At 41.4% G+C, this 12,092-nt stretch overlaps 2 protein-coding genes across 2 annotated transcripts in view; one reads left to right on the top strand and one right to left on the bottom strand.

Moving 5' to 3' along the window:
• Positions 1-5,272, bottom strand: part of INTS7 (integrator complex subunit 7) — an 83,398-nt gene extending 78,126 nt beyond the window's left edge. Inside the window, 1 exon segment of the mRNA NM_001076044.2 lies at positions 5,085-5,272. Coding sequence (NP_001069512.1) covers positions 5,085-5,178 — 94 coding nt within the window. The 5' untranslated portion in view covers positions 5,179-5,272.
• Positions 5,273-5,510: 238 nt separating this feature from the next.
• The window catches only part of DTL (denticleless E3 ubiquitin protein ligase homolog), a 50,470-nt gene continuing 43,888 nt past the window's right edge, over positions 5,511-12,092 (top strand). Inside the window, exons 1-2 of the mRNA XM_003587108.6 lie at positions 5,511-5,684; positions 11,520-11,645. Of these exons, the coding sequence (XP_003587156.1) occupies positions 5,633-5,684; positions 11,520-11,645 (178 nt within the window). The 5' untranslated portion in view covers positions 5,511-5,632. The remainder of the gene's footprint in view (positions 5,685-11,519; positions 11,646-12,092) is intronic.

Genomic DNA, 12,092 nt, shown 5'->3' with positions numbered 1-12,092 from the left:
AGAATTGATGCTTTTGAACTGTGGTGTTGGAGAAGACTCTTGAGAGTCCCTTGGACTGCAAGGAGATCCAACCAGTCCATTCTGAAGGAGATCAGCCCTGGGATTTCTTTGGAAGGAATGATGCTAAAGCTGAAACTCCAGTACTTTGGCCACCTCATGCAAAGAGTTGACTCATTGGAAAAAGACTCTGATGCTGGGAGGGGTTGGGGGCAGGAGGAGAAGGGGACAACAGAGGATGAGATGTCTGGATGGCATCACTGACTCAATGGACGTTGAGTCTGAGTGAACTCCGGGAGTTGGTGATAGACAGGGAGGCCTGGCGTGCTGCGATTCATAGGGTCGCAAAGAGTCAGACACGACTAAGCGACTGATCTGATCTGATCTGATCTATTTCATTATCAATTTCTTCATTGAACATACCGTCAAGTTTTCCATGCAGCATTAAGCTCACCAGCACCTCAGATAGCAACTCCAACCCCTGCATGTCCTCCTTTCTCATTGCCCAGGCACAGGAAAGGGAAACTGCTCTCTTCTCCATTGCTCTTTGATCTCATCCCTCCCAAGACCAACCTCACAGAAAGCAGGCATGCTGAGTGGTGTCTTCTGCAGTAGCTTCTCCTTTCCACCCAGGGTGGAGATCTTGCATACATTTTCCTAAATCATCGGGACACTTCCCATCAGCTGACTTAAAAATCTTTAGACTGACAATTTTTAGTGAAAAAGTTACACTAACTGAATAAATTATGTGAGGTATGTCCTTTATAATGCCTGTACTATAGAAACGATGTGCTGTATTATGAAATGTCCAATATACGTAAGTTGTACTTGATTTAACAGTTAACTCTGTTTGCTTTGTCTTCATAACTCAGGCGGCATGGTTATCAGCTTAAAACTTTAAAAAGGGGAAGGCAAAAAGACCTCTACATAGGAGCGAAAGTGATCCTCAAAAATGTAAACCAATCCATGTCAGTCCTCCACTTAAAAACTTTCATTGTCTTCTCAATGTACTTTGCATAAAATCCAAACTTCTTGTCCTAACAAGGCCATATTTAATCTAGTCCTGTCTGATTCCTTAGGTGAGCTTCTTTTTTTTCTTTTTTTTCTATAGGTAAGAAGTAGATTTATTCAAAGAGAAACACACTCCATAGATACAGTGTGGGCCACTACAGAGGGCGAGTGCTGTGGTCTTGAAATGCGGCCATGGTTAGTTTTTCTGGGCCGGACAATTTCATAGGCTAATGAATGGGAGGATTAGTCTATCTATTTGCGGGGAGGGGAGGAGATTTCCAGGAATTGGGCCACTGCCCACTTTTTGGTCTTAAAAAAAAAAAAATTTATTTATTTTTAATTGAAAGATAATTGCTTTACAATACTGGTTTGATGTCTGCCATACATTAACATGAATTAGCCATAGTCTATATCCCCTCCTTCTTGAACCTCCCCCCCTCAGGTGAGGTTCTTAAAGCTGTTGTGTTCACTAATACAGCTCCAAGTTTAAGTGCCTAACACAATGCAGGTGATTAGTAAATATTTATTAAATGAATTAATGACTATTATATGAATGATTATTGTCCTGTGTTACTAACTACATCCTAAACAAACGGACTTCAGTCGGCTTTAAAAGAGCATCCATTTATTCCTAGAGAGATCAGAAATAAATACCTTACTGCCATGCTTGCTCAAAATGCTTAGAACAAAGTGCAACAGTCATAACCATATAACAGGTTATCAGTTCAGTTCAGATCAGTCGCTCAGTTGTGTCCGACTCCTTGCGACACATGAATCGCAGCACACCAGGCCTGCCTGTCCATCACCAATTCCCCGAGTTCACTCAAACTCATGTCCATCGAGTCAGTGATGCCGTCCAGCCATCTCATCCTCTGTCGTCCCCTTCTCCTCCTGCCCTCAATCCCTCCCAGCATCAGGGTCTTTTCCAACGGCAATATTTCCCAAGTGGGTTTCTTGACACTCGTACTACAGATACTTCTTTATAATGGAATTCAAGTATCACATCTGTATATCTAACTGCCTACCCAACATCTCCATTTGTATGTCTAAGAGATAGCTCAAATTCAATAGTCCCACAAGGATCTGATTTTCATCCACTCGGTAAATGACAATATATACTTCCAATAACTCTGACCAAAAAAAACCAAGAAACCTCTGAGTTTCTCCTGACCTCTTATTCTCACATCCTCAACTAATTCATTAGCCAATCTTGTTGGCCCTACCTTCAAAATACATACATAATCTCAGCACTTCACACAGCTTCACTGTAACCTGGCCCAAGCCACTATTCTCTTCTCCCTGGATTATTACAACCACCTCCTCTCTACAGCAGTAGCCCCACTGGTATCTGTGGAGCATCCATGCATTCAGACAACCCCAGACCAACTTCCACCTATAAAATTCTGGGTTGGTCAAAAAATTACTTTGCGTTCTTCCGTAAGATGTTATGGAATGGAATAACATCTTACATCACCCAAGGCACTGCTGGGAGGATTAAACATGATCTAGGACCAACACCTGGTTTACAGGTAAACACTCAGTAGCCATCTATACACTTCTTACAGGTCTAAAATATTCCTATTTCAACTTTTGGGAAGGAAAAATTATGTTACATTTTTTTCTGACCACAACTGCAAGTTTTTAGGAATTAAAGAATTCTAGATCTCTCTCTTCAGAGTCCTATCCCAATTCTGTTCTACACTACTGTACTGCTCTGCTGTCATGGGATGAGCCCACCCAGACCACAGTGGTAGAAAATTTCTTTAGAATTAGTAGAAATATTAGATATGTAGACCTGCAACTCTTATTGGGGAATAGGGAAGGAATTAACAGAATGGGGAGGAAAAGGTTATGCAGTGTTTAAAAAACACATCTGATATTATGATTTTCTGTTTGAGAAGGAAAAAGCCCTATAGTTTTCCTTAAGAGAAAGCAAAGCTCAACATCATTTTCTTGGATGATGGACTTGCACTACTGTGACTCAACCAAAGGAATATCTCATTGGAGTGTTATGACACTCTCATGTTGATCAAAAGAAGTTAAACGTTTGTTTGTTTGTTTTTAGGTCTGAGAAACTCTTATCTGGACCAACTGCACTTTAAATGTCTACAGGGTAAAAAAAATTTTAAGTCCCAGAAAAGTTAACATAGTGTCCAAGTCAGAGGGCTGGGAAATGGCTCCAAATGGACTTTAAAATCCTTCTAACTTCTGCTGCTGCTGCTAAGTCGCTTCAGTCATGTCCGACTCTGTGCAACCCCAGACGGCAGCCCACCAGGCTCCCCCGTCCCTGGGATTCTCCAGGCAAGAACACTGGAGTGGGTTGCCATTTCCTTCTCCAATGCATGAAAGTGAAAAGTGAAAGTGAAGTTGTTCAGTCGTGTCTGACTCTTAGCGACCCCATGGACTGCAGCCTACAAGGCTCCTCTGTCCATGGGATTTTCCAGGCAAGAGTACTGGAGTGGGGTGCCATTGCCTTCTAACCTCTAGTCCAGTTCTTAATATATTACACACTGGCTACAGTTAATCAAAAATTAACTGTATACCAAGTGATGTTTCCCCCATTCAATAAAAATAACAAGTACACTGAAACAAAAGAGTCATTGAAATACTTTGAGTTCTCTACTAAGAAACACCTGCCCTTGCCTTCCAAATCCCTATCTAAAAGATAAGGCAAATCTCTTCTGCATTTAATAAGGACTTTTTTGCATACCATTATATCACTTAATATTTACAACAATCTTGCCAGCTCAGTAGTATTTTACTCATTTTGCAGAGAAAAAAAAAACAAGATTAGGTTTGGTTAAGTGACATGTCCATGATCATAAAACTAGCGAAATTAGAATTCAACTCAAGTCTCCCCAAAGCTTCTACTACTACACCAAGCCTGTCCCGTCCCTTCACTGCCCTAAGGAAATAGAACTCATCTGCAGAGAATGTGTGTGAAAGTCGCTCCATCATATCCGACTCTGCAACCCCAAGGACTATACACTCCAGGGAATTCTCCAGGCCAGAATAGTGGAACTGGTAGCCTTTCCCTTCACAGGATCTTCCCAACCCAGGGATCGAATCCAAGTATCCCGCATTGTAGGTGGATTCTTTACCAGCTGAGCCACAAAGGGAGCCCAATTAAATAATAACTAAGACTTTATTTTACCGGTTTTTAAGATGACTCTCAGTTTCAGAGATGTTAATATGTGAAAAAATATGTATCTTAATGGATGAAATAGGATATATGTCGTCTCACTTACTGTGTTTTTAGGACTTAATTGTAGTTTCTAAGTAAAACTACTTCATCTCTATCGATAGGCTTCAAATATCCCCTTTAAAACTACCAAATATGGGAAATACAGTTAGAAAATCATCAATCACACACAAGCTCCCAAGTAAGTCCGGATTCTCTAATCTTTCCATTGATCTGACCCTGCCCTTAAAGTACACTGCTTTAATTACACTAAGCTTGAGCCACAAGCGAAGCCCAAGAATACTAGCGTGGGTAGCCTATCCCTTCTCCAGCGGATCTTCCGGACCCAGGAATCGAACCCTGCATTTCAGGCAGATTCTTTAACCGGCTGAGCTATGAGGGAAGCAGAGAATGAGTAGGGGCTATGCTTTTCGGATGTCTTGGCCCTATTTGTGACCTGCCTAGTAACCGGCAGGTAAGAATTACAGAAATCAAATGAATCGCTGTAAAGTCGGTGCAAGATGCCGCAGTCTTGGTGAAGACCTGGTCTCAACTGCACATACTGAAAAATAATTTCATAATTTCAATACAGCACTTTAAGAAACTGCGTGGAAAATCGCGGGGCTGTGCCCTCAAGTGGTCCAAACGAGCCTTTCGCGGGAGCTCTCTACTTTTTCAGCTGTACAAGGCCAATATAGCAACGCTGCCGTTTTCTGCCAGCCTCCCAAAGCCCCGAAAAGCCCTGGGCTCACCAAAAGCAAGGGCGCCCGACCCCACCCATGCCCAGGAAGCACCGCGCATGCGCCTTCCCAGCTTCTCGCGCGGCTACCACCACCTGGTGGCGCCACTTCCCCCCACATCCGTTTCACCCGCGCAGCCCGCTCTTTCGAAATACCTTTGTCTAACTCCATAAGGGCAGAGTTAGCATCCAGCTCCTGTTCGCCATAGCCGGCATCTGCCAGAAAAGACTTAGTTGAGTTTGACGCCATGACCCATACAGTTACTCGATTAGCCTATTCATAGAGATTGCAAACTCGGCCCCACCACCGCCATCTTCTTCCACCACCTTCTCGCGGATTTTTCCTCCGCGCTCTGTCAAGCCGTGTTACGCATGCGCCCTGGGCTCCCAGCAGTTCGCCAGCGCCCCTGCGGCCCCCCGCGCAGGCGCTCAGGGAGCTCTGGAACGCTAGGTTCCCGCGGCTGGGCGAGAAGGAGGCGGGGCTTCGAAGGGGGAAGTGACTCGTACGCGCCCGGACGCCGCGGCGAGAGCCAATCAGAGGGCGTGACGTCAGTTTGGCGGGGAGTTTGGTGACCGGGGCTTACAGTGGCGGGAGTTGGAGGCATTAGCTAGTCGTGGTCTAAGGGGCGCAGGGTACAGTTTCCGCTGAATCTGGAGGCATTTCCACGGCTTTTTCCTCAGTTGAGCGTTTTCCTCCGTCCCAGATGCTCTTCAATTCGGTGCTCCGCCAGCCCCAGTTTGGCGTCCCGAGAAATGGTGAGTAACGGCCCTAACCGCTGTCTCTTGCCGGCGGGATTCACCTCCCCCAGAACAACTCTTCGGACCAATGCCGATTTCAGTTCAGTTTCCCAGCCGCCGAGTTCTCCCCCAGCCAGAATGAGTTCGTACTAGCTAGGAATACTGAAGAAAGCCGCACTTGCGTGCCCTCGAGATACTTTTCGTCGTAATCGAGGCTTTTTTTAGTCGTGTAGGCTGAGGGAGGGAGGGACGTTGAGTTAACTGACCTCCATTACGGTTTATGTCTGTTTTGCACGTTAACTGGAAAACGCGTGCATTTTCGTGTGTGTGGCTTTCTGAACGAACAGCTGTGTGAGATCGTCAAGGCTCGTACTCATTGATTAATTCATTCATTTGTAGTGGAAACAGTGAGCCCTACCGTTTGCTATATACACCAGAGAATAGGATCGGCTCTTAAAAAGAACTCAGTCAGGCAGAGAGAACAGAACATCTGCTTCTAGCATGGTCAGAATTTTTTCTTCCTGATTAATTCAAGGGTATGAAAATTCGTAGTGATACAGTGAAAAATGCCCGTAAGCACATTTCCCACAAATGACCACTATTAATAGATTGAAGTATTTTATTCCAAAATGTTTTTCAATGCCAGAAGTAGGAAGTATTGTTATTTGTGGAAGTGGGATTAAAATGTTTTATCTCTTTACTTTTACGATGGAACTTGGAAATACTTCATGTTAGTATATAGGCTTCCAATTTATTCTTTCCAGTTCTTGAAGTTCCTTAGGTTAAAACATTGGCAATAAGAATTTTGAGCTTTAGGTTTTAGTGTCATCAACCTGAAACTTTCTGGTAAGTTTTTGATAAGGGAGTTACCACCCAAACTAAGCTTGGCTGCAAATGAAATCTCATTCATTTAAAGATGAACAAGTTCTTTTTCCCCTTGAAACCGTGTGGAAAACAAAAAGAAAATGTGAGAAGTGAGCTTTTTGTATTTAAGGCATAGGTCTTGAAAAAAGATATTGAGCAGACTGGGGAGTAGCTCCTCAACTTCCTTCCTCCAATCTAAAATTCTACCATCCTTATCTCTTAGACAGTCTTTTAAATTATATTCTAAAAGCCTCTCCTTTCTGTCTCTGCTGCGACCTTGCTTTACTAACTTCTGTATCCTTGGTGTCATGAATGTCAGTATAGCATGGAAGTTAAGAGCTCTGTCTTCCTGATTAATTTCACCTCCACTCCTTACTTGTCTGTGTGACCTGGATCAAGCTATGTAGTCTTTCTTTTGAAACAGATTCTTCTCTTAACTCTACATTCTGTCAACTTTCTTTTTATCTCTGATTCATAAATATTTTTCCGGGAAGGGTAAATTTTCCCCTCTACCCTGATTGAGTATGTATGGCTGGACTAATTTATTAGACATGAGAGATTAACAGGAGAAAAACAAATTTTAATTCATGTGCATGGAGATCTCATAGAAATGGTACCTAAGAAGTGGCCAAAGCAGGCAGCTTTTATACTTTTCAGACCAAAAAAAAAGGCAATAAATTTGTGAGGAATTGACAGGACAAAGAAACTTAAGTTTGGGCTACGTAATTAGTAAGGAATCTAAGCAGAGTTTGGGCTTGAGGTAGTAAATTAAAAGAAGTTACAAGGTTTATTTACACAGGCTTCTTGGCTCTGAATTTCCTCTCTGTTGGATAAGGGTGACCTTCTACCTCCAGTTGCAAGGAGTGCACCTTTCATAGAGATTTATTTCCTGCTTTTCAGGGAGACAGGAAGGTCAGGGTTTCCTTCTTGCATCAGCTGCTTCTCAAGCAACTTCAATTCAAAATAATCAATATGCTGTTATGGTATGTTTTGAGACAGCCCACACCAAGCCCCCAAATACTCATTCATTGTTTTGTGTTTAGGCACTGAAATTCATTCATTGTTATATATCATGCACCAAACTTTGTAGGACCATCTTTCTTCTTTCGTGATATACTAGGCCCCTTTTCTGTCCCTACCGACTCCCATGGGTTATCATAGCTGTAACCAGGATTCCTTCCACTACTACCTGCAGCCTTCTACCTGTGAGAGGTGTATAAGCATCCTCATCCAGGTGGTCAGTCCCAGAAACATCTCAAACTCATGTACCAAAACCAAACTCACTTTTCCCCTAACCTGCTATATTACCTACTTTAGGAAATGGTCTCATTGTTTTAAACTGGTCTTCACAGTCAGAAACCTGAACGTCAATCAGAATTCCTCCATTTTCCTCAAGATACCCTTTCAGAGAAGTTCCCTTAAAATCTCCTGAATCCTTCCTTCTCTGTGTCTTCACTGATTTTGCCTCTTCACATATTTTGGATCTATATTATGCTTACCATTCTGTTTCCCTCAATTGGGCCTTTATACCTTCTTGTCTGGACTATAACAAGTCTCTTGAATGGCCTCTTAGTTTCCCTCTTTCCAGTTTACTTCCCATATTGCTGCCAATGATCTTTCTAAAATGAAAGCTGATTACTCTTCTGTGTATTTTTAAATTGATCTTGAGGTTTTCTTCAGAAGTTTAAACAGATGCAAAGGATCTATCATTTCTGACCATATTGTGTTTACCTTCTTAAATGAAAATGCTGCATCAGTCTTTAAATTGTGTCTAATACACTATAAATATTATAGTAATGATTTAATAGTCACATCAACCATTTTTTAAAGTATGAACTGCTAGATATTCTACATAGTTTTTTTTCCCTTGAATATATTCCCACTTTATTTTTCCCACAGATTTATCCTAATGTAATTTGACTTTAAGCTTGAAAAGTCATTTTTGTGATCACCCTATCTTACTCTGTAAAAAACTGTATGTTAATATCATTTTAGAACAGAGGCTTTTAAGGCCTGCCTTTCTGTCTGTAGATGGATATTTGTGAACTCTACAACATAACTAACTATTGTATTCATATTATTCTCTTAGTGGTCTTCAGTGGCTTGTTTACAATGATATCTGGCCTTAAGGCAATGCCCCCAGGAGTAATGACTAAATCTGAGTTGAATTTCTTTGCCTCCTTTGTATTCCTTCAGGCTATTTCTGTGAACCTGCAGAACTAGATTTGTGTGAGATTATATCAGGCTAAAATGTCTTCTCCAAATGACATTTTTTATATCACCAAAAGTAAGAATTGAGAGTACTCTAAAATGTGCATGAATTTCTTAATTATTTAGACTGTTCTGTAGATTGTAGCTTCATTGTTTCCTCCAATGCTTACTATATTTGGTTCTCAATAACTGTATACTAAATGAATGTTTTATATATTTGAAATATGTTAACCTACACAGCAAAATGGTAAAACAAAACCTTGTAGATGGTTTACTATTTTCGGACCATAGTACACATCGGGTCTCTGACCCAAGCAGAGTAAGCTTTCCCTCCACTCTGAATTTCTTCCTCTTTCATATATTCATTGAGCACTTACTCCCCTTTCAAAACTTGTGTTTGATTTCACCTTCTTTAAAGACTTCCAGACCCTACCTACTACTACTATTCAGGGCTTAAAATTGCTGTGATAAACTTTAAGATACTATGACTTGTTACCGTTAACGTTTTAGAGTCCTAGAATTTCAGTCCTGGAAAGGAAAGAGAGAGTATAAGAACTAATATTTACTTGTGAATATGTTAGTGGCATGAACCTAACAGAAGCAGAAGATATTAAGAGGTGGCAAGAATACACAGAACTATACCAAAAAGATCTTCATGACTCAGATAATCACAATGGTATGATCACTCACCTAGAGCCAGACATCGTGGAATGCAAAGTCAAGTGGGCCTTAGGAAGCATCGCTACAAACAAAGCTAGTGGAGGTGATGGAATTCCAGTTGAGCTCTTTCAAATCCTAAAAGATGATGCTGTGAAAGTGCTGCACTCAATATGCCAGTAAAGTTGGAAAACTCAGCAGTGGCCACAGGACTGGAAAAGGTTAGTTTTCATTCCAGTCTCAAAGAAAGGCAACGCCAAAGAATGCTCAACTACCGCACAATTACGCTCATCTCACACGCTAGCAAAGTAATGCTCAGAATTCTCCAAGCCAGGCTTCAACAGTATGTGAACTTCCAGATGCTCAAGCTAAATTTCGAAAAGGCATAGGAACCAGAGATCAAACTGCCAACATCCATTGGATCATTGAAAAAGCAAAAGAGTTACAGAAAAACATCTACTTCTGCTTTATTGACTATGCCAAAGGCTTTGACTGTGTGGATCACAACAGACTGGAAAGTTCTTAAAGAGATGGGAATACCAGATCATCTGACCTGCCTCCTGAGAAATCTGTATGCAGGTCAAGAAGCAACAGAACTGGACATGGATCAACAGGCTGGTTCCAAATTGGGAAAGGAGTACGTCAAGACTGCATATTGTCACCCTGCTTATTTAACTTATATGCAGAGTATATCATGAGAAATGTTGGACTGGATGAAGCACAAGCTGGAATCAAGATTGCCGAGAGAAATATCAATAAGCTCAGATACACAGGTGACACACTACCCTTATGACAGAAAGCGAAGAAGAACTACAGAGCCTCTTGATGAAAGTGAAAAGAGGAGAGTGAAAAACCTGGCTTAAAACTCAATATTGAAAAAACTAAGATCATGGCATCTGGTCCCATCACTTCATGGCAAATTGATGGGGAAACAGTGACAGACTTTATTTTTGGGGGCTCTAAAATCACTGCAGGTGGTGACTGCAGCCATGAAATTAAAAGATGCTTGCTCCTTGGAAGAAAAGTTATGATCAACCTAGACAGCATATTGAAAAGCAGAGACATTACTTTGCCAACAAAGATCCATTCAGTCAAGGCTATGGTTTTTCCAGTGTTCATGTATGGATGTGAGAGTTGGACTGTGAAGAAAGCTGAGCACCAAAGAATTGATGCTTTTGAAGTGTGGTGTTGGAGAAGACTCTTGAGAGTCCCTTGGACTGCAAGGAGATCCAACCAGTGCATCCTAAAGGAGATCAGTCCTGAATATTCACTGGAAGGACTGATGCTGAAGCTGAAACTCCATTACTTTGGCCACCTGATGTGAAGAGCTGACTCATTGGAAAAGACCCTGATGGTGGGAAAGATTGAAGGCAGGAAGAGAATGGGCCTGACAGAGGGTGAGATGGTTGGAAGGTATCACCAACTCAATGGACATGAGTTTGAGTAAACTCCGGGAGATGATGATGGATGGGCAGGGAGGCTTGGTGTGCTGCAGTGCATGGGGTCTCAAAGAGTCAGACACAACTGAGCGACTGAACTGAACTGATGTTAGTGGCTACAGTAGGTGCATTGACGTTGTGGGTTGGCCAAAAAGTTCATTCTGATTTTTCCACACCACCTTACCAGAAACCTGAACGAACTTTTTGGCCAACCTCATACGTTATTTCCTTTGACTCCGACCATTGGATTATGTGTGATGTTGCTAGTAACTTAAGTTTGCAGTAATGATTTAGAACTCTAAAAACATAGAATTTTACTTGATAAGAATGACTGGGTAATCTTTGTGGTTATTTTTCGTGATTGTCACCAAAGGATGGTGGAAGGAGTAACATACAAAGGCCGCTGGTGTCTTGCCATCTTAAATACGTTAGCAAGAGTCTTCATTCAAGATGGTAAGCCCAAAGCTCTGTCTCACCAGAAGTTGAGAAGTGCTCTTTCATTTTTTCCTTAGGACCACTTAGGAGAATACCTGAAACTGTATTCCAGAGGGCCATGGATAGTGAATAGATCTATAGTAAAGTATATGAAACTTTTAAAAGTTAATTTTTGCCTCTGCATTTGTTGGAAGTACTGAAATGTGATGATATATTAGAATCTATAAGGAATTTTGTCTTCCTTTAGGATGGTCTTCACAGTACCCACTACAGTCCCTGCTCACTGGCTATCAGTGCAACTATAATGACGAGCATACTTCTTATGGAGAAACAGGAACCCCAGTTCCTCCTTTTGGATGCACCTTCTCTTCTGGTAAGAGAGTTACTGAATAAGCGAGGCTTGGTCAGAAATGATCTGCTTCACTCTTTAGAGGGAAAATATCCTATGCTGTCTCTCTTTTAACAAAAAGTAAATTAGATGGTAGAGTTTTTCTAATATCTCCTCTCTTCTCATTTATAAAATATACTTTTCTTAATCTCTGTACATAATTATGTATTTCTGCTAAAGCATAAGATTCTTAGAGCATCATTTTTAGTTTGTTTGTTTTTATCTGATATCAGGAAAGGGTTACAAAGGTTCAGCCATCATGTTGATCTCATTGAATCTATCTCTTCTGCAGTGCATTGGGAACATATTCACAGAAGTAGAAGTGCTTGTCCCTGCTGCTAAAAGTTTAAGAGAGGAAAAGTAAAAAGTTGAGGAAAAAGGATATTAATTTAATAGGGTTAGCCTGCTGGAGGCCTATGTTTTGTGCGCCCC

Source organism: Bos taurus, chromosome 16, assembly GCF_002263795.3.
Source record: "Bos taurus isolate L1 Dominette 01449 registration number 42190680 breed Hereford chromosome 16, ARS-UCD2.0, whole genome shotgun sequence".
NCBI classification, from domain to species: Eukaryota; Metazoa; Chordata; class Mammalia; order Artiodactyla; family Bovidae; genus Bos; species Bos taurus.
Note: the sequence above shows the minus strand (reverse complement) of the source record. Positions and strands in the feature narration are given on the sequence as shown.